Source organism: Tachyglossus aculeatus (genome assembly GCF_015852505.1).
Source record: "Tachyglossus aculeatus isolate mTacAcu1 chromosome 12 unlocalized genomic scaffold, mTacAcu1.pri SUPER_6_unloc_1, whole genome shotgun sequence".
In the NCBI taxonomy this organism is placed as follows: Eukaryota; Metazoa; Chordata; class Mammalia; order Monotremata; family Tachyglossidae; genus Tachyglossus; species Tachyglossus aculeatus.
The window spans coordinates 20865892-20886133 of record NW_024044828.1 but is presented as its reverse complement, the minus strand read 5'-3'; the positions used below and the strand labels follow the sequence as shown (position 1 = coordinate 20886133).

General features: G+C 46.9%; 2 protein-coding genes across 3 annotated transcripts in view; one reads left to right on the top strand and one right to left on the bottom strand.

Annotated features, from left to right (window-relative positions):
• GPR176 (G protein-coupled receptor 176) overlaps positions 1-9252 on the bottom strand; it is a 29802-nt gene extending 20550 nt beyond the window's left edge. For both annotated transcript variants that reach the window (XR_005448455.1, XM_038741345.1), the window contains exon 1: positions 9043-9252. Coding sequence is in view for 1 of the 2 variants with exons in the window: in XM_038741345.1 (XP_038597273.1) it covers positions 9043-9193 (151 nt within the window). In the remaining variant the exon portion in view is untranslated. The remainder of the gene's footprint in view (positions 1-9042) is intronic.
• Positions 9253-12682: 3430 nt separating this feature from the next.
• The window catches only part of EIF2AK4 (eukaryotic translation initiation factor 2 alpha kinase 4), a 56668-nt gene continuing 49108 nt past the window's right edge, over positions 12683-20242 (top strand). The window contains exon 1 of the mRNA XM_038741091.1: positions 12683-12850. Coding sequence (XP_038597019.1) covers positions 12683-12850 — 168 coding nt within the window. The remainder of the gene's footprint in view (positions 12851-20242) is intronic.

Sequence of the window (20242 nt, the reverse complement as noted above, 5' to 3'; positions counted from 1 at the left end):
ACCTTGTAACCTCCCCAGCGCTTAGAACAGTGCTTTGCACATAGTAAGCGCTTAACAAATACCATCATCATCATTATTACTATTAAATAGTCCCTGTCCCATATAGGACTCACAATTTTAATCCCCATTTGATAGATGGGATAGCTGCGGCACAGAGAAGGGAAGTGACTTGCCCAAGGTCACACAGCAGACAGGTGGCAAAACTGGGATTAGAACCCAGGTCCTTCTAACTCTCAGGCCCATGAGGGCCCGGGACTGAGTCTCATTCATCCTTTATCACTATTTATACAATTGCACAAATCCTGGATTGTATTTACACTGTGTTAGATTGTACTTTCCCAAGTGCTTAATACAGTACTCTGCAAATGGTAAGCGCTCAATAAATTTGAATGACTATGGGCTTTGACACATCATTGGCACACAGTAAATAAATAGTCCTGAACGAATGCAAGGCTCACCAAGTCCAGGTCTGAACTCAGCCTCTCGATGGTCTGAGAAAGCATGCCACACCTCTCTCTGGGCACGGAGGAGCTGGCATTTACCTGTATATACGTATATATGTTTGTACGCATTTATTACTCTATTTATTTATTTATTTTACTTGTACATATCTATTCCATTTGTTTTATTTTGTTAATTTGTTTTGTTTTGTTCTCTGTCTCCCCCTTCTAGACTGTGAGCAACAGTGTTGGGTAGGGACCGTCGATATATGTTGCCAACTTATACTTCCCAAGTGCTTAGTACAGTGCTCTGCACACAGTAAGCACTCAATAAATATGACTGTTTGATTGATTGATTTCCCTCACCCAGGAGCCTCCGGTAGGAAAAACTGAGTATTCCTCTCTCCCGGCTTCCTCTCCAGGCTCCAAGCATGACACTCCCAACTTAATGCAAGGCAGAGCAATTGATGCCCTCTTTTCTGAGAGGCAGAAGTGACAAGCTTACCTTTGTACCAATCTGCCAGCCATCCTGGGGTATTAGAAGCCCCCAACCCAGATATCAATCGACTGTATTTACTGAGCATTTTTTGTGTGCAAAACACTGTACTAGGCGCTTGGGAGAATACAACAATATAATGGAGTTTGTAGGCATGGAGTCAGCCATTATGCATTCCGGGCTGGGGAAGCCGGGGACCGGGCCGGTTCATAGGGACTGTCTCTATATGTTGCCAACTTGTACTTCCCAAGAGCTTAGTACAGTGCTCTGCACACAGTAAGCGCTCAATAAATACGATTGATGATGATCTACCACGATCTGGTCTACCTCACCGTCGACCCCTCACCCACGTCCTGCCTCTGGCCTGGAACGCCCTCCTTCCCCATATCCGACAGACAATGACTCTCTCCCCCTTCAAAGCCTTATTGAAAGCGCATCTCCTTCAAGAGGCCTTCCCTAAGCTTCCCCCTTTCCTCTTCTTCCGCTTCCTTCTGCATCCCCCTGATTTGCTCCCTTTATTCATCCCCTCTCCCAGCCCCACAGCTCTTGGGTACATATCTGCCTCCCCCTCTAGACTGAAATCTCTCTGTGGACAGGGAATGGGTTTGTTATTTTGCACTCTCCCAAGCTCTTGGTAAAGTGCTCTGCACACAGTAAGCACTCAATAAAGGATTGACAACTACAAAATCTCACTCCTTGGAGCCAAATAGCCCAAAATAAGGACCTTGGCAGACTCACTAACCGGGCCACTATCCAGGAAAAGGAAGCCCTAAACCCAACCAGCTTTGGGGGAGCTTCTCAGCTCCCCGGGCACCCCAAACTCCCTGGGTGTAGGGGGGACCCAATGGTCCATTAGGGAGTGCCGTTTTTGGATCCCGGCATCATTCTTCAGCCAGGATTTTAGTGCAGTCGGCCCTGCTCTGGTGTGGGGAGGGACACCTCTGTTATTAATAATAATAATAATTTTGGAATTTGTTAAGCGCTTGCTATGTGCCGAGCACTGTTCCAAGCACTGGGGTAGATTCAAGGTAATCAGATCTGTTGTGATCAATTTGGAAACGATTTTCTTCACTGCTGCTTCCTCACACGAGAGTCTGCTTAAATCACTCTCCAGCCAAGCACCAAATAAGGCAGCCCTGTAGAAAGCTCCTGGGAAAGAGGGGGTTTCCATGGCGATAGAAAACCCAGTGATGTTCAGTGAGTGACTTCTGCTGGTTTCCCATTTAGTCAGCTTCGTTGCCAGGCCTCAGAAGTCAGCTCCTGCCTCGGTGGGACCGTGGAGGGGCCGGGGGAAGCTGGCGTTTGCGGGGCATCGGGATAAGTGGAGGGTCAGTCAGTTAGTTGATAGTATTTTTTGAGCGCTCACTGAGTGCAGCCCACTGTACTAAATGATGAGGACCTTTTTTAAAAATTTTTAACTTTGGACAAGTCACTTAACTTCTCTGTGCCTCAGTAACCTCATCTGTAAAATGGGGATTAAGACTGTGAGCCCCACGTGGGACAACCTGATCACCTTGTAACCTCCCCAGTGCTTAGAACAGTGCTTTGCACATAGTAAGCGCTTAATAAGTGCCATCATCATTCATTCAATCGTATTTATTGAGCACTTACTGTGTACAGAGCACTATACTAAGCGCTTGGGAAGTCCAAGTTGGCAACATATAGAGACGGTCCCTACCCAACAGTGGGCTCACAGTCTAGAAGGGGGAGATGGAGAACAAAACCAAACATATTAACAAAATAAAATAAATCGAATATGTACAAGTAAAATAAATCATTATTATTATTAGTATTAATACAGTGCCCTGCATGCAGTAAGCACTCAATAAATATGATTGATTGATTAACTGAAGGAAATTGGCCAAATGCTTCAAGTTCTTTTGCCTCTCTGCAAAATTGGATGGTTAAGGACATCGAAGATTTCTTTAAGGAATGGTGGATTTCTCCTAATTTAGCCCCACTTTTTACATAGGGATGGTGATTTCTTTGAAGAGGAACCCAAGAAGCAGCGTGGCCTAGGAGATACAGCATGGGCCTAGGAGACAGAAGGATCTGGGTTCTAATCCCAGCTCTGCCGCTACTCTGCTGCGTGACCTTGGGCAAGTCACGTCACTTCACTACTCTGTGCCTTAGTTACCTCATCTGTAAAATGGGGATTAAGACTGTGAGCTCCCTGTGGGACATGGACTTTGTCCAAGCAGAGTGGCCTAGTGGAAAGAGCACGGGCCTGGGAGCTAGGAGGACCTGGGTTCTAATCTTCTAGACTTCTAGATAAGCTTCTAGACTGTGAGCCCACTGTTGGGTAGGGACCGTCTCTATATGTTGCCAACTTGGACTTCCCAAGCGCTTAGTACAGTGCTCTGCACACCGTAAGCGCTCAATAAATACGATTGAATGAATGAATGAATGATCTTGGATCGGTCATTTGTCTGCTGGGTGACCATAGGCAAGTCACTTAACTTCTCTGTGTCTCAGTTTCCTCGATTGTAAAATGGGGATTAAATACCTATTATCCTCCTACTTAGCCTGAGAGCCCCATGCAGGACAAGGACTGTGTCTGATCTAATTAATTTGTACTTACCCCAGGACTTAGTGTTTGACACAGAGTAAGAGCGTAACAAATACAAATAACAAATACCACTCCCCCCCCCAAAAAAAACCTGATTAGCTTGGATCTACCCCAGTGCTTAGTACCCTATCACGCACAATCAATCCATTGTATTTATTGAACACTTAATTGTGTGCCGAGCACTGTATTAAGCATATGGGTAAGTACAATATAACAGACACATTCCCTGCCCACAACAAGTTTAAAGTCTAGAGGGGGAGAGAGAGGCAACGTGGCTCAGTGGAAAGAGCCCAGGCTTGGGAGTCAGAGGTTGTGGTTTCTAATCCCGGCTCTGCCACTTATCAGCTGTGTGACTTTGGGCAAGTCACTTAACTTCTCTGTGCCTCAGTTACCTCATCTGGAAAATGGGGATTAAGACTGTGGGCCCCACGTGGGACAATGTGATTACCTTGTATACATAGTAAGTGCTTAACAAATACCAAAATTAGTATTATTACTAATATAAATAAATGAAGAATATGTACATAAATGCCGTGGGGCTGGGACAGAGGATGAATAAAGGGAGCAAGTCAGGGCAACAGCACATAGAATGTCCTTAAATTCCACTTCTATTCTACTCATCAATATGGTATAAAACAGGGTAATATGGGATACTAATGTACCAGGATTCTAAGGGAAAGAATTAGCTGGGGATGCTCTCAGAAATGGAAATGGAGCTCATACACTTTCTGAACCAATAAATCCCCAGCTTTCCATGTTCTACTTTACACAACCTAATTGACCAAGAAGTTGATGATACCAAGGTTTGATAGAAAAAAAAATCCTAAACAATAGCCCTTCATTGTCTACTACTAATCTACTAATCTAGTCTTAATTAATTAATTAATTAATTAATCTACTCTAGATTAATCTAATCTACCCACCTACTAATCACATTATAATGGTCCGATGTTTTCAGCTTTACATAAGAATCCATGTGGATTTTCGATATTTCCTATGCTGAAAAAATAAAAAGGAAGCCAAGGGGATGAGAGATGATGATTAATGATATTTTGGAGGGAAACTGCATCATTCAGAATCTTTGTGATACTAACGCATTCCCTCTGGGACCTGGAGTAAAAGATTTTTCCCTTTTTAAAAAAAAAAAAGGCAGATCAAGTATCAAGAGACAAATTCAGAACCTTCCCGGCCTTGAAACTTCAAGATGAAAATATGTTGACTGCTTCAGCTACATAAAAACACTCACACACAAACAGTCCATACGCAACACCCTCTCTCACAGTCTTAGGTCCCTGTAAATAGTCCATTGCAGTATTAACATTTAAAGGGATAGTCGCTCGTTCTTTTCCAAAGGGAAAAACATTTCTAGGCAAAAAGCAACAAGGAAATTCACAACGCGATCACCAGGCACTTCAAAAGTGATTCCCAACGGTGCATTTCAACATCTTAATATGTACCAGTTTTTAAAGAGTTGATCATTAATCATTAAGTCAACTATATTTTTTATTATTGTATTATTTATTATTGTATAATTGTATTATTATTATTATTGTTATTATTATTATTATTATTGATTGAGTGCTCACTGTGTGCCTAGAACTGAACTAAGCCCTCGGGTGGGTACGATATAACAGAGTTGACATAATAATAATAATAATAATGGTATTTGCTAAGCGCTTACTATATGCAAAGCACAGTCGGTCAATTGTACTTGCTGAGCACTTGCTGCCTACAGAACACAATACTAAACACTTGGGAGTGTGCAATAATAATAATAATAACAATGATGGCATTTATTAAGCACTTACTATGAGCAAAGCACTGTTCTAAGCACTGGGGAGGTTACAAGGTGATCAGGTTGTCCCACGGGGGGCTCACAGTCTTCATCCCCATTTTCCAGATGAGGGAACTGAGGCCCAGAGACGTGAAGTGACTTGCCCAAAGGCACACAGCTGACAAGTGGCCGAGCCGGGATTTGAACCCATGACCTCTGACTCCAAAGCCCGGGCTCTTTCCACGGATCCACACTGCTTCTCTACTCAATATAACGGTACTCAATAGTCAATATAACTATCTCCATGTGTTGCTGAATTGTACTTTCAATCAATCAATCAATCAATCAATCGTATTTATTGAGCGCTTACTGTGTGCACAGCACTGTACTAAGCGCTTGGGAAGGACAAGTTGGCAACATATAGAGACAGTCCCTACCCAACAGTGGGCTCACAGTCTAGAAGATGTGCCGAGCACAGTTCTAAGCACTGGGGGGATACAAGGTGTATCCTCAGGGCTTAGAACAGTGCTTCAAGGTGTTATCCTCAGCGCTTAGAACAGTGCTTGGCACATACTAAGTGCTTAGTAAATGCCATTATTATTAGTATTATTATCGGTGGAGCCTCCGAACAGCTCTTGGCACATAGTAAGCGCTTAGTAAATGCCATTATTATTAGTATTATTACCGGTGGAGTCTCCAAACAGCACTTGGCACATAGTAAGCGCTTAGTAAATGCCATTATTATTAGTACTATTATGGGTGGAGCCTCCAAACAGTGCTTGGCACATAGTAAGCACTTAGTAAATGTCATTATTATTAGTATTATTATGGGTGGAGCCTCCGAACAGTGATTGGCACATAGTAAGCGCTTAGTAAATACCATTATTAGTAGTATTATTCTGGGTGGAGCCTCCGAACAGTGCTTGGCACATAGTAAACACTTAGTAAATGCCATTATTATTGGTATTATTACGGGTGGAGCCTCCAAACAGCGCTTGGCACATAGTAAGCGCTTAGTAAATGCCATTCTTATTAGTATTATTATGGGTGGAGCCTCTGAACAGCACTTGGCACATAGTAAGCACTTAGGAAATATAATAATAATAATAATGGCATTAATTAAGCGCTTACTCTGTGCAAAGCACTGTTCTAAGCGCTGGGGAATTTACAAGGTGATCAGGTGGTCCCACGTGGGGCTCACAGTCTTAATCCCCATTTGACAGAGCGGGTGACTGAGGCCCAGTTACCTGGGCCATTACTAATGCCATTATTAGTATCATTATGGGTGGAGCCTCCGAACAGCGGTTGGCACATAGTAAGCGCTTAGTAAATGCCATTATCAGTAGCATTATCACGGGTGGAGCCTCCGAACAGCGCTTGGCACATAGTAAGCGCTTAGTAAATGCCATTATCACTAGTATTATTACAGCTGGAGCCTCCGAACAGCGCTTGGCACATAGTAAGTGCTTAGGAAATATAATGATAATAATGGCATTAATTAAGTGCTTACTCTGTGCAAAGCACTGTTCTAAGCGCTGGGGAATATACAAGGTGATCAGGTTGTCCCACGTGGGGCTCACAGTCTTAATCCCCATTTGACAGAGCAGGTAACGGAGGCCCAGTTACCTGGGCCATTGCTAATGCCTTTATTAATATCATTATGGGTGGAGCCTCCGAACAGCGCTTGGCACATAGTAAGCACTTAGGAAATATAATAACAATAATAATGGCATTAATTAAGCGCTTACTCTGTGCAAAGCACTGTTCTAAGCGCTGGGGAATTTACAAGGTGATCAGGTGGTCCCACGTGGGGCTCACAGTCTTAATCCCCATTTGACAGAGCGGGTGACTGAGGCCCAGTTACCTGGGCCATTACTAATGCCATTATTATTAGTATTATTACGGGTGGAGCCTCCGAACAGCAGTTGGTACATAGTGAGCGCTTAGTAAATGCCATTATCAGTAGTATTATTACGGGTGGAGCCTCCGAACAGCACTTGGCACATAGTAAGCGCTTAGTAAATGCCATTATCATTAGTATTATTACGGGTGGAGCCTCCGAACAGCGCTTGGCACATAGTAAGCGCTCAGTAAATGCCATTATCAGTAGTATTATTACGGGTGGAGCCTCCGAACAGCGCTTGGCACATAGTAAGCGCTTAGTAAATGCCATTATCATTAGTATTATTACAGGTGGAGCCCCTGAACAGCGCTTGGCACATAGTAAGCGCTTAGTAAATGCCATTATCATTAGTATTATTACGGGTGGAGCCCCTGAACAGCGCTTGGCACATAGTAAGCGCTTAGTAAATGCCACTGTCATCATCATCATCATCAATCGTATTTATTGAGCGCTTACTATGTGCAGAGCACTATACTAAGCGCTTGGGAAGTACAAATTGGCAACATATAGAGACAGTCCCTACCCAACAGTGGGCTCACAGTCTAAAAGGGGGGGGGGGGGCATTGTCATTAGTATTATTACGGGTGGAGCCTCCGAACAGCGCTTGGCACATAGTAACCGCTTAGTAAATGCCATTATCAGTAGTATTATTACGGGTGGAGCCCCTGAACAGCGGTTGGCACATAGTAAGCGCTTAGTAAATGCCATTATCATTAGTATTATTACAGGTGGAGCCTCCGAACAGTGCTTGGCACATAGTAAGAGCTTAATAAATGCCATTATCATTAGTACTATGACGGGTGGAGCCTCCGAACAGCGCTTGGCACATAGTAAGCGCTTAGTAAATGCCATTATCATTAGTATTATTACGGGTGGGGCCTCCGAACAGTGCTTGGCACTATCATTAGTATTATTACGGGTGGAGCTCCTGAACAGCGGTTGGCACATAGTAAGCGCTTAGTAAATGTCATTATCATTAGTATTATTACGGGTGGAGCCTCCGAACAGCGCTTGGCACATAGTAAGCGCTTAGTAAATGCCATTATTATTAGTATTATTACGGGTGGAGCCCCTGAACAGCGCTTGGCACATAGTAAGCGCTTAGTAAATGCCATTGTCATTAGTATTATTACGGGTGGAGCCCCTGAATAGCGGTTGGCACATAGTAAGCGCTTAGTAAATGCCATTATCACTAGTATTACTGCGGGTGGAGCCCCTGAACAGCACTTGGCACATAGTAAGCGCTTAGTAAATGCCATTATCATTAGTATTATTACGGGTGGAGCCTCCGAACAGTACTTGGCACTATCATTAGTATTATTACGGGTGGAGCCCCTGAACAGCGCTTGGCACATAGTAAGCGCTTAGTAAATGCCATTGTCAGTAGTATTATTACGGGTGGAGCCCCCGAACAGCGCTTGGCACATAGTAAGCGCTTAGTAAATGTCATTATCATTAGTATTATTACGGGTGGAGCCTCCGAACAGCGCTTGGCACATAGTAAGCGCTTAGTAGATGCCATTATTAGTAGCATTATTACGGGTGGAGCCTCCGAACAGCGCTTGGCACATAGTAAACGCTTAGTAGATGCCATTATTAGTAGCATTATTACGGGTGGAGCCTCCGAACAGCGCTTGGCACATTGTAAGCGCTTACTAAATGCCATTATCATTAGTATTATTACGGGTGGAGCCCCTGAATAGCGCTTGGCACATAGTAAGCGCTTAGTAAATGCCATTATCACTAGTATTATTACGGGTGGAGCCCCTGAACAGCGCTTGGCACATTGTAAGCGCTTAGTAAATGCCATTATCAGTAGTATTATTGTGGGTGGAGCCCCCGAAGCCCCCCGTTCCTTACCCAGCAGGGAGCCGATGAAGATGACCACTTGGACGGTGGTGGTGAAGTGCCGGTAGGTTTGGGCCTGGCTGGGCTCGGGCCGGGCCCCCGGCCCGCCGGACCCGTTGCGGGGCTCCAGGGCTTGGGCCAGCCAGCTTTCGTTGGGCCCCATGGGGAGGGGGCGCCTCTCCGGCCCCCTCCCCTGCCCGCTGGGCGGCCAGGACACTGCCCGGGACCGGAGCAGGACCAGGAGGAGGAGGAGACGCCCACGGGGACCAGGAGGAGGAGGAGGAGGAGCAGCAGGAGGAGGAGGAGGAGGAGGAAGGGAGCATTTTGCATTCAAGCGGGGAGCCCCCTCCCCCCCCATTCCCAAGGTCTGCCCCACCACGGTGGTCGTCTAGAGGGGCAGCTCTGAACCCTAAGCTCATCAGAAGCCCCTGGCCGTGTGCCCCCTCCTTGTCCCAGTCTACTCTCCCAAGGGCTCAGGGCCGGGCCCGGCGCGCGGTGAGCGCTCAGCACGGACCGATGAGGGGGCGAGCGACAGCGGATGGGAAGGGATGAGCAGGGGATGAAAGGGGAGCCGGCGGGAGGGGGAATGGGAGAAGGGAGAGCGACAGAGGGAATGGGGGGAGGGAGGAGAGGGGAAGGGAGGAGGGGAGGGGGAATTGGGGAGAAGGGGAATAAGGGAGAAGGGGAGGGGAGGGGAATAGGCGAGAAGCGGGAGAGGGAATTGGGGAGAAAGGGGAGAAGGGAATAGGGGAAAAGGGGGACAGGGAATGGGGGAGGGAAAAGGGGGAGAGGGAATAGGGGAGGGGGGAGAGGGAATAGGGGAGAGGGGGGAGAGGGAATAGGGGAGAAAGGGAATAAGGGAGAAGGGGAAGGAAGGGGAATAGGCGAGAAGAGGGAGAGGGAATTGGGGAGAAAGGGGAGAAGGGAAAAGGGGGAGAGGGAATAAGGGAGAAAGGAGAGAAGGGAATAGGGGCGAAAGGGGAGAAGGGAAAAGGGGGAGGGGGAATAGGGGAGAATGGGAGAAGGGGAGAAGGGAAATGGGGGAGAGGGAATAGGGGAGAATGGGGAAGAGGGAATGGGGAGAAGGGGAGAGGAATTAGGGAGAAGAGAAGGGACTAGGGGGAAAAGCAGAGGGAATAAGGGAGAAAGGGGAGAAGGGAATAGGGGAGAATGGGGAGAATGGGGAAGAGGGAATAAAGGAGAAGGGGAGAGGAATTGGGGAGAAAGGAGAGGGAATAAGGGAGAAGGGAATAGGGGAGAAAGGGGTGAAGGGAAAAGGGGGAGAGGGAATAGGGGAGAACGGGGAAGAGGGAATGGGGAGAAGGGGAGAAGGGAAAAGGGGGAGAGGGAATAGGGGAGAATGGGGAAGAGGGAATGGGGAGAAGGGGAGAAGGGAAAAGGGGGGAGAGGGAATAGGGGAGAATGGGGAAGAGGGAATGGGGAGAAGGGGAGAGGAATTAGGGAGAAGAGAAGGGACTAGGGGGAAAAGCGGAGGGAATAAGGGAGAAAGGGGAGAAGGGAATAGGGGAGAATGGAGAGATTGGGGAAGAGGGAATAGAGGAGAAGGGGAGAGGAATTGGGGAGAAAGGAGAGGGAATAAGGGAGAAGGGAATAGGGGAGAAAGGGGAGAAGAGAAAAGGGGGAGAGGGAATAGAGGAGAAGGGGAAGAGGGAAGAGGGCAAAAGGGGAGAGGAATAATAATAATAATAGTATTGGTTAAGCACTTACTATGTGCAAAGCACTGTTCTAAGCGCTGGGGGGATACAAGGTGATCAGGTTGTCCCGCGTGGGGCTCACGGTCATCATCCCCATTTTACAGATGAGGTAACTGAGGCTCCGAGAAGTTAAGTGACTTGCCCAAGGTCACACAGCAGACATATGGCGGAGCGGGATTCGAACCCATGACTTCTGAATCCGAAGCCCGGGCTCTTTCCAGTGAACCACGCTGCTTAGGGAGAGAGGGAGTAGGGGAAAAGGGAGAACAGGGGAGACGGAGAAGAGAAAGAACAGCGCTTAGAACAGTGCTCAGCGCTTAGAACAGTGCTTTGCACATAGTAAATGCTTAATAAATGTCATTATTATTATTATTATTATTATTAACAGGGGAGGGGGAAAGGAGAAGGAAGAACAGGAGAGAGTTCTAGACTGTGAGCTCGTTATGGGCAGGGAATATGTCTGATGTTATATTGTACTCTCCCTAGCACTTAGTACAGTGCTTTGCACACAGTAAGCGCTCAATAAATACGATTAATTGATTGATTGATTGATTGATTGATTGTGGCTATGGGGGGGGACGGGGACGAGGGGCGGGGCCACGTGCCTAGGGGGTGTGGCTATCGCAGGCGAGTGTGGCTATTGGTTGGGACGGCGCCGAGGGGCGGAGCCACGTAGCTGAGCAGTGCCTGGGGGCGTGGCTATCGCAGGTGGGCGAGGACTAGGGTGTGGCCATTGGTGGGGAAAGGGACGAGGGGCGGGGCCACGTGTCTGGGGGCGTGGCTATCGGTGGAGGCGGTGTCTGGGGGCGGGGCTACGTCGGTGGGCGGTGTCTGAGGGCGTGGCTATCGCAGACGGGTGTGGCTATTGGTGGGGACGGGACCGAGGGGCGGGATTACGTGGGTGGGCGGTGCGTGGGGGCGTGGCTATGGCAGGTGGGTGTGGCTATTGGTGGGGACGGGACCGAGAGGCGGGAATACGGCTTAATAAGCTTAATAATAAGCTTAATAATACAGTTTAGTAAGGGATTAAGGGAATAAGCGCTTAGTACAGTGCTCTGCACATAGTAAGCGCTCAATAAATACGATTGATGATGATGAATACGTCGGTGGGCGGTGTTTAGGGGCGTGGCTATGGCAGGCGGGTGTGGGTATTGGTTGGGACGGGACCGAGGGGCGGGGCTACGTGGGTGGGCGGTGCGTAGGGGGCGTGGCTATGGCAGGCGGGTGTGGCTATTGGTTGGGACGGGGCAGGGGGCTACGTGGGTGGGCGGTGCGTAGGGGGCGTGGCTATGGCAGGCGGGTGTGGTTATCGGTTGGGACGGGGCAGGGGGCTACGAAGGCGGGGGGCGTGGCTATCACAGGCGGGTGTGGCTATTGGTTGGGACGGGGCCGAGGGGCGGGACTACGTGGGTGGGCGGTGCGTATGGGGGCGTGTCTATGGCAGGCGGGTGTGGTTATTGGTTGGGACGGGGTGGGGGGCGTGGCTATCGCAGGCGGGTGTGGCTATTGGTTGGGACGGGACCGAGGGGCGGGACTACGTGGGTGGGCGGTGCGTAGGGGGCGTGGCTATGGCAGGCGGGTGTGGCTATTGGTGGGGACGGGCAGGGGGCTACGTAGGTGGGGGCGTGGCTATGGCAGGCGGGTGTGGCTATTGGTTGGGACGGGGCAGGGGGCTACGTAGGTGGGGGGCGTGGCTATCGCAGGCGGGTGTGGCTATTGGTTGGGACGGGGCCGAGGGGCGGGACTACGTGGGTGGGCGGTGCGTAGGGGGCGTGGCTACGGCAGGCGGGTGTGGCTATTGGTTGGGACGGGACCGAGGGGCGGGACTACGTGGGTGGGCGGTGCGTAGGGGGCGTGGCTATGGCAGGCGGGTGTGGCTATTGGTGGGGACGGGGCAGGGGGTTACGTGGGTGGGCGTGGCTAGCGCCCCCGGTGGCATGGCGGCCCGCGGCAGGGCCGGAGGGGAGCGGGGCCGGCGGTCCCGGCGGTCGGAGCCGTCCGAGCCGCCCGAGCCGTACGCCGTCCGGCAGGGAAACGAGCTGCAGGTGCTGGAGGCCATCTACGCCACGGACTTCACGGACCTGCGGCGGGGCTGCCCGGGACAGGTCAGCAACACCATCAGCGTAGCTTAGAAGCAGCGTGGCTCAGCGGACAGGAGCCCGGGCTTTACAGTCAGAGGGCCTGGGTTCAAATCCCGGCTCCGCCCATTGTCAGCTGGGGGACTTTGGGCAAGCCACTTCACTTCTCTGGGCCTCAGTTACCCCATCTGTCAAATGGGGATGAAGACTGCGAGCCCCCCGGGGGACAACCTGATCACCTTGGAACCTCCCCAGCGCTTAGAACAGTGCTTTGCACATAGGAAGCGCTTAGTAAATGCCATTATTATTATTATATAATCATCACCTTTGTATTTCAGTCAGTCAATCAATCAAGTAACTTTCTTTCTCTTTCTCTCTCTTTCTCTCCTTTCTTTCTTTTTCTTTCTCTCTCTCTTTCTCTCTTTCTCTCTCTCTTTCTTTCCTTTCTTTCTTTTTCTCTCTCTTTCTCTCTCTTTCTCTCTCTCTCTCTCTTTCCTTTCTTTCTTTCTTTCTTTTTCTTTCTCTCTCTCTTTCTCTCTTTCTCTCTCTCTCTTTCTCTCTTTCTTTCCTTTCTTTCTTTCTTTCTTTCTTTTTCTCTCTCTCTCTCCTTTCTTTCTTTCCTTCTTTTTCTTTCTCTCTCTCTCTTTCTCTCTCTCTTTCTCTTTCCTTTCTTTCTTTCTTTTTCTTTCTCTCTCTCTCTTTCCTTTCTTTCTTTCTTTTTCTTTCTCTCTCTCTCTTTCCTTTCTTTTTTTCTTTCTCTTTCTCTCTCTCTTTCTCTTTCTTTCCTTCCTTTCTTTCTTTCTTTTCTTTTTCTTTCTCTCTCTTTCTCTTTCTCTCTCTCTTTCTCTCTCATCTCTCTCTCTCTTCTTTCTTTCTGTCTTTCTTTTTCTTTCTCTCTCTGTCTCTCTCTTTCTCTCTTTCTTTCCTTTCTTTCTTTCTTTTCTTTTTCTTTCTCTCTCTTTCTCTCTCTTTCACCTTCTCTCTCTCTCTTTTCTTTCTTTCTGTCTTTTTCTTTCTCTCTCTGTCTCTGTCTCTTTCTCTCTCTCTTTCTTTCCTTTCTTTCTTTCTTTCTTTTCTTTTTCTTTCTCTCTCTCTCTTGCTCTTTCTCTCTCTCTCTCTCTCTTTCTCTCTCTTTCACCTTCTCCCTCTCTCTTTTCTTTCTTTCTGTCTTTTTCTTTCTCTCTCTGTCTCTCTGTCTCTTTCTCTCTCTCTTTCTCTCTCTCTCTTTCTTTCTTTCTTTTTCTCTCTCTCTCTTTCCTTTCTTTCTTTCTTTCTTTCTACTTCCATTCATTCTTCATTCATTCAATCGTATTCATTCATTCATTCGTATTTATTCATTCATTCATTCGTATTTATTGAGCGCTTACTGTGTGCACAGCACTGTACTAAGCGCTTGGGAAGTACAAGCTGGCAACATATCGAGACAGTCCCTACACAACAGCAGGCTCACCGTCTAGAAGGGGGAGACAGAGAACAAGACCAAACATACTAACAAAATAAAATAAATTCCTCCCCCTCCTCATCCCCCCTCCGCCTTACCTCCTTCCCCTCATTCATTCAATCATATTTATGGAGCGCTTACTGTGTGCAGAGCACTGGACTAAGCGCTTGGGAAGTACAAGTTGGCAACATGTAGAGACGGTCCCTACCCAACAGCGGGCTCACAGTCTAGAAGGGGGAGACAGACCAAAACAAAACATATTAACAAAATAAAATGGAATAAATATGGACAAATGAGCGCTTGTATATATGTAGATATGTTTGTGCATATTTATTACTCTGTTTTATTTGTACATGTTTATTCTATTTATTTTATAAATTTATTTTATAAATTTATATATAATTTATATATAATTATATAATTATATAATATATATTATATAATATATAAATATATATTTATATATTTTTATATATAATTTATTTTATAAATAGAATAAATTTGTAATAATAATAATGGTGGCATTTATTAAGCGCTTACTATGTGCAAAGCACTGTTCTAAGCGCTGGGGAGGTTACAGGGTGATCGGGTTGTCCCGGGGGGGCCTCACAGTCTTTATCCCCATTTTACAGATGAGGTCACCGAGGCCCAGAGAAGTGAAGTGACTTGCCCAAAGTCACACAGCTGACGAGTGGCGGAGCTGGGATTTGAACCCATGACCTCTGACTCCCAAGCCCGCGCTCTTTCCACCGAGCCACGCTGCTTCTCCTAAGTTGGTAGACACAATCCCCGACGCCCTACGCTGGAGGACAGGGCCCAGCCAGCCCCTTTCCCCCCGTGTTCCCTTTAGGTAAACTGAGACCAAGGTCGAGTTTCAGTCGCTTTTAATTTCCCCCCACCTGTAACAGTGATCCTGCCCACAGCGAGAGGGGTGGGATTGCAGGGCGCCCGCCTCAGTCTTCTGGGGTTGGCAGAAGACGGCCAACTTCGACTTCTGAAGCTGCCAAATTTAGCTCCCCTCCGGGGTTATCGTAAAATAAGTTGTTAAACCCATCCTCACCCGCCCCGTCCTCTGAACCACATTTTTTTCTCCAGTGAGATGGGCAGCAGAATCAATCAGTCAATCAATCGTATTTATTGAGCACTTACTATGTGCAGAGCACTGTACTAAGCGCTTGGAGAAGGAAGCAGAAGGAAGCGTTCTCTTCGTAATAATGGACTTCTATTACTCTATTTTACTTGTACATATCTGTTCTATTGATTTTATTTTGTGAGTATGGTTTTGTTCTCTGTCTCCCCATTTTAGACTGTGAGCCCACTGTTGGGTAGGGACTGTCTCTATATGTTGCCAGTTTGTACTTCCCAAGCGCTTAGTACAGTGCTCTGCACATAGTAAGCGCTCAATAAATACGATTGATGATGATGATGATGATGATGACTACTTCTAGACTGTGAGCCCACTGGTGGGTAGGGACCGTCTCTAGATGTTGCCAGCTTGGACTTCCCAAGCGCTTGGTCCAGTGCTCTGCACACAGTAAGTGCTCAATAAATACAATTGATCGATTGATTAATAATAACGATGGTATTTGTTAAGCGCTTACTATGTGCCAAGCGCTGGGCACTGTTCTAAACGTCCCTGGCCTCCCCCCACTCCCCTCCAACGGCCGCTTCTAAACAGGAACAGAAATACTGTAGTGCAACTACAGTCTCATCTTCCTGATTGTTATTATTATCACAGTTATTGCGGTGTTTCGTCAGCGTTTATTGTGTCAAGCACTGGAGTAGATATTCAATCATCAGGTCCCACATGGGACTCACAGTGTAAATAGAAGGCAGAACAGGTATTGAATCCCTGCTCTGCAGATGAGGGAACCGAGTTACAGAGAAATGAAGTGACTTCATTCACTCATTCATTCAATTGTATTTATTGAGCGCTTACTGTGCGCACTTGGGAAGTACAAGTTGGCAACATATAGAGACGGTCCCTAATAATAATAATAATAATAATGTTGGCATTTGTTAAGCGCTTACTATGTGCCAAGCACTGTTCTAAGCGCTGGGGGGGATACAAAGTGATCAGGTTGTCCCATGTGGGGTTCACAGTCTTAATCCCCATTTTACAGATGAGGGAACTGAGGCTCAGAGAAGTTAAGTGACTTGCCCAAGGTCACACAGCAGACATGTGGCAGACCCAACAGTGGGCTCAGACTTATCCAAGGTCACCAAGAAGACAAGTGGTGGAGCCGGGGTTAATAATAATAATAATGGCATTTGTTAAGCGCTTACTATGTGCAAAGCACTGTTCTAAGCGCTGGGGAGGGGAAACAAGGTAATGAGGTTGTCCCATGTGTTAGAAGCCAGGTCCGGGCTCTTTCCACTAGGCCTTTCTGTTGTAAACGCCCCCGCTCTAAAAATAATAAATCCCCGGGGCAAAAGTTGGGGCTGTTGTGGGGCCAAATCAATCAATCAATCATATTTATTGAGCGCTTACTGTGTGCAGAGCACTGTACTAAGCGCTTGGGAAGTCCAAGCTGGCAACATATAGAGACAGTCCCTACCCAACAGTGGGCTCACAGTCTAGCCAGATGGCCTCCAAACCTGGAAAAACTGAGAAAAGAGAGGAGGAGAAGCTCAAGGTTTACAAAACCAGGAAGGGTGGGGAATGTGGGCCTGGGCAAATATGGAATTGCTGTTGTATTAATATTATTATTATTACTACTGTTGTATTTGTTAAGTGCTTACTATGTGCCAAGCATTGTTCTACGTGCTGGGGTAGATATAAGTTTATCAGTGTGAACACTGTCCCACAGAGGGCTCGCAGTCTAGATAGGACGGAGTAGGACCTTCCAAGCCCCCCAGCATCAGGGTGAGGGGACTGCTGATAAAGCAAAAGGTGGCCCTGTTCAGAGAAGCAGCAGGACCTAGTAATAATAATAGTAATAATAATGCCAACTGTTAAGCACTTACTATGTGCAGAGCACTGTTCTAAGCGCTGGGGGGGATACAAGGTGATCAGGTTGTCCCATGTGGGGCTCACAGTCTTAATCTGCATTTTACAGATGAGGTAACTGAGGCTCAGAGAAGTGAAGTGACTTGCCCAAAGTCACCCAGCTGACAAGTGGCGGAGCCGGGATTCGAACCCACGACCTCTGACTCCAAAGCCCGGGCTCTTTCCACTGAGACCTTCCAAGCCCCCCAGCATCAGGGGGAGGGGACTGCCGATAAAGCTTGAAGGTGGCCCTGTTCAGAGAAGCAGCGGGACCTAGTAATAATAATAGTAATAATGATGCCATCTGTTAAGCGCTTACTATGTACTATGTACTATGAAGCGCTCAGTACAGTGCTCTGCACACAGTAAGTGCTCAATAAATACAATTAATGATGATGTACAGAGCACTGTTCAAAGCACTGGGGGGGATGCAAGGTGATCAAGTTGTACCACGTGGGGCTCACCGTCTTAATCCCCGTTTTACAGATGAGGTAACTGAGGCTCAGAGAAGTTAAGTGAGTTGCCCAAGGTCACAGAGCAGACGTGGCGGAGTCGGGATTCGAACCCATGACCTCTGACTCCAAAGCCCGGGCTCTTTCCACTGAGCCAAGTGAGTCTTCTAGACTGTGAGCCCTCTGTTGGGTAGGGACTGTCTCTGTATGTTGCCAACTTGTACTTCCCGAGCGTTTAGTACAGTGCTCTGCACACAGTAAGCGCTCAGTAAATACGATTGATTGATTGATTGAGCCATGCTGCTTCTCTAGAATCAATCAATCGTATTTATTGAGCGCTTACTGTGTGCAGAGCACTGTACTAAGCGCTTGGGAAGTACAAGTTGGCAACATATAGAGACGGTCCCTACCCAACAGTGGGCTCAAATACAGGCCTGGGAGTCCGAAAGACCGGATCCTGATCCCGCCTCCAACACTTGTCTGCAGTGTGACCCTGGGCAAGTCATTTTACTTTTCTGCGTCCCAGTTCCTTCATCTCTAAAATGGGCGGTAAGACTGCGAGCCCCATGTGGGACAGTGGCTATCCAACTTCATCATCATCAATCGTATTTATTGAGCGCTTACTATGTGCAGAGCACTGTGCTAAGCGCTTGGGAAGTACAAATTGGCAACATAGACAGTCCCTACCCAACAGTGGGCTCACAGTCTAAAAGATAATAATAATAATGGCATTTATTAAGCACTTACTAGGTGCAGAGCACTGTTCTTAGCACTGGGGAGGTGACAAGGTGAACAGGTTGTCCCACGGGGGGCTCACAGTCCTAATCCCCATTTTACAGATGAGGTAACTGAAGCACAGAGAAGTTAAGTGACTTGCCTAAAGGCACACAGCTGACAATTGGCGGAGCCGGGATTTGAACCCCTGACCTCTGACTCCAAAGCCCGGGCTCTTTCCACTGAGCCACGCTGCTTACTATCCAACTTGACCACCTTGTATCTACCCCAGCAATTAGTACACTGCCTGGCGCATAGTAAGCGCTTAACAAAGTCCATAAAAAATAAAGAGCAAACACCTATTGGCCGAAAATCTCAGCCTCAGTTCGGTGACCCATAAAATGGGGGTTCAGTACCTGTTCTCTCTCCCGCTTAGAAGGTGAGCCCCATGAGACGGGGACTGTGTATATATGTATATATGTTTGTACATATTTATTACTCTATTTATTTATTTTACTTGTACATATCTGTCCTATTTATTTTATTTTGTTAGTATGTTTGGTTTTGTTCTCTTCTCCCCCTTTTAGACTGTGAGCCCACTGTTGGGTAGGGACTGTCTCTATATGTTGCCAATTTGTACTTCCCAAGCGCTTAGTACAGTGCTGTGCACATAGTAAGCGCTCAATAAATACGATTGATTGATTGATTACTTGTACATATCTATTCTATTTATTTTATTTTGTTAGTATGTTTGGTTTTGTTCTCTGCCACCCCCTTTTAGACTGTGAGCCCGCTGTTGGGTAGGGACTGTCTCTGTATGTTGCCGATTTGTACTTCCCAAGCGCTTAGTACAGTGCTCTGCACATAGTAAGCGCTCAATAAATACGATTGATGATGATGATGATGATGACTGTGTTCGACCTGATTGTCTCGTGTCTACCCCAGTACTTAGTACAGTGCTTGGCCCCCTTGATGCTCACCCCACCCTCTGCCCCACAGCACTTATTTGCATTAAATTTATTCTGTAATTTATAATTTATATTTATTTCTTATTAATTATTATTTAATTTCCTCCTTCCCCTCCCCACAGCGCCTGCATATATGTTTGTACATATTTATTACTCTATTTACTTATTTATTTTATTTGTACATATCCTATTTATTTTATTTTGTTAACATGTTTTGTTCTCTGTCTCCTCCCTTCTAGACTGTGAGCCCATTGTCGGGTAGGGACCATCTCTATATGTTGCCAACTTGTCCTTCCCAAGCGCTTAGTACAGTGCTCTGCACTGTACAGTAAGCGCTCAATAAATACGATTGATGATTGATTGATTGATTATGTTTTTATGCATTTATTACTCTATTTATTTTACTTGTACATATTCTATTTGTTTTGTTTTGTTCTCTGTCTCCCCCTTCTAGACTGTGAGCCCACTGGTGGGTAGGGACTGTCTCCATATGTTGCCAACTTTTCCTTCCCAAGTGCTTAGTACAGTCCTCTGCACACAGTAAGCACTCAATAAATACGATTGATTGATTATGTTTTTACACATTTATTACTCTATTTATTTTACTTGTACATATTCCATTTGTTTTGTTCTGTTCTCTGTCTCCCCCTTCTAGACTGTGAGCCCACTGTCGGGTAGGGACCGTCTCTATGTGTTGCCAACTTGTACTTCCCAAGCGCTTAGTACAGTGCTCTGCACACGGCAAGCAGTCAATAAATACGATTGAATGAATGAATAATTTATTTTATCTGTCTCCCCCGCTCTAAACTTTGAGCTTCTTGTGGACATGGAACATGTCTTCCATGTGTTGTGCTC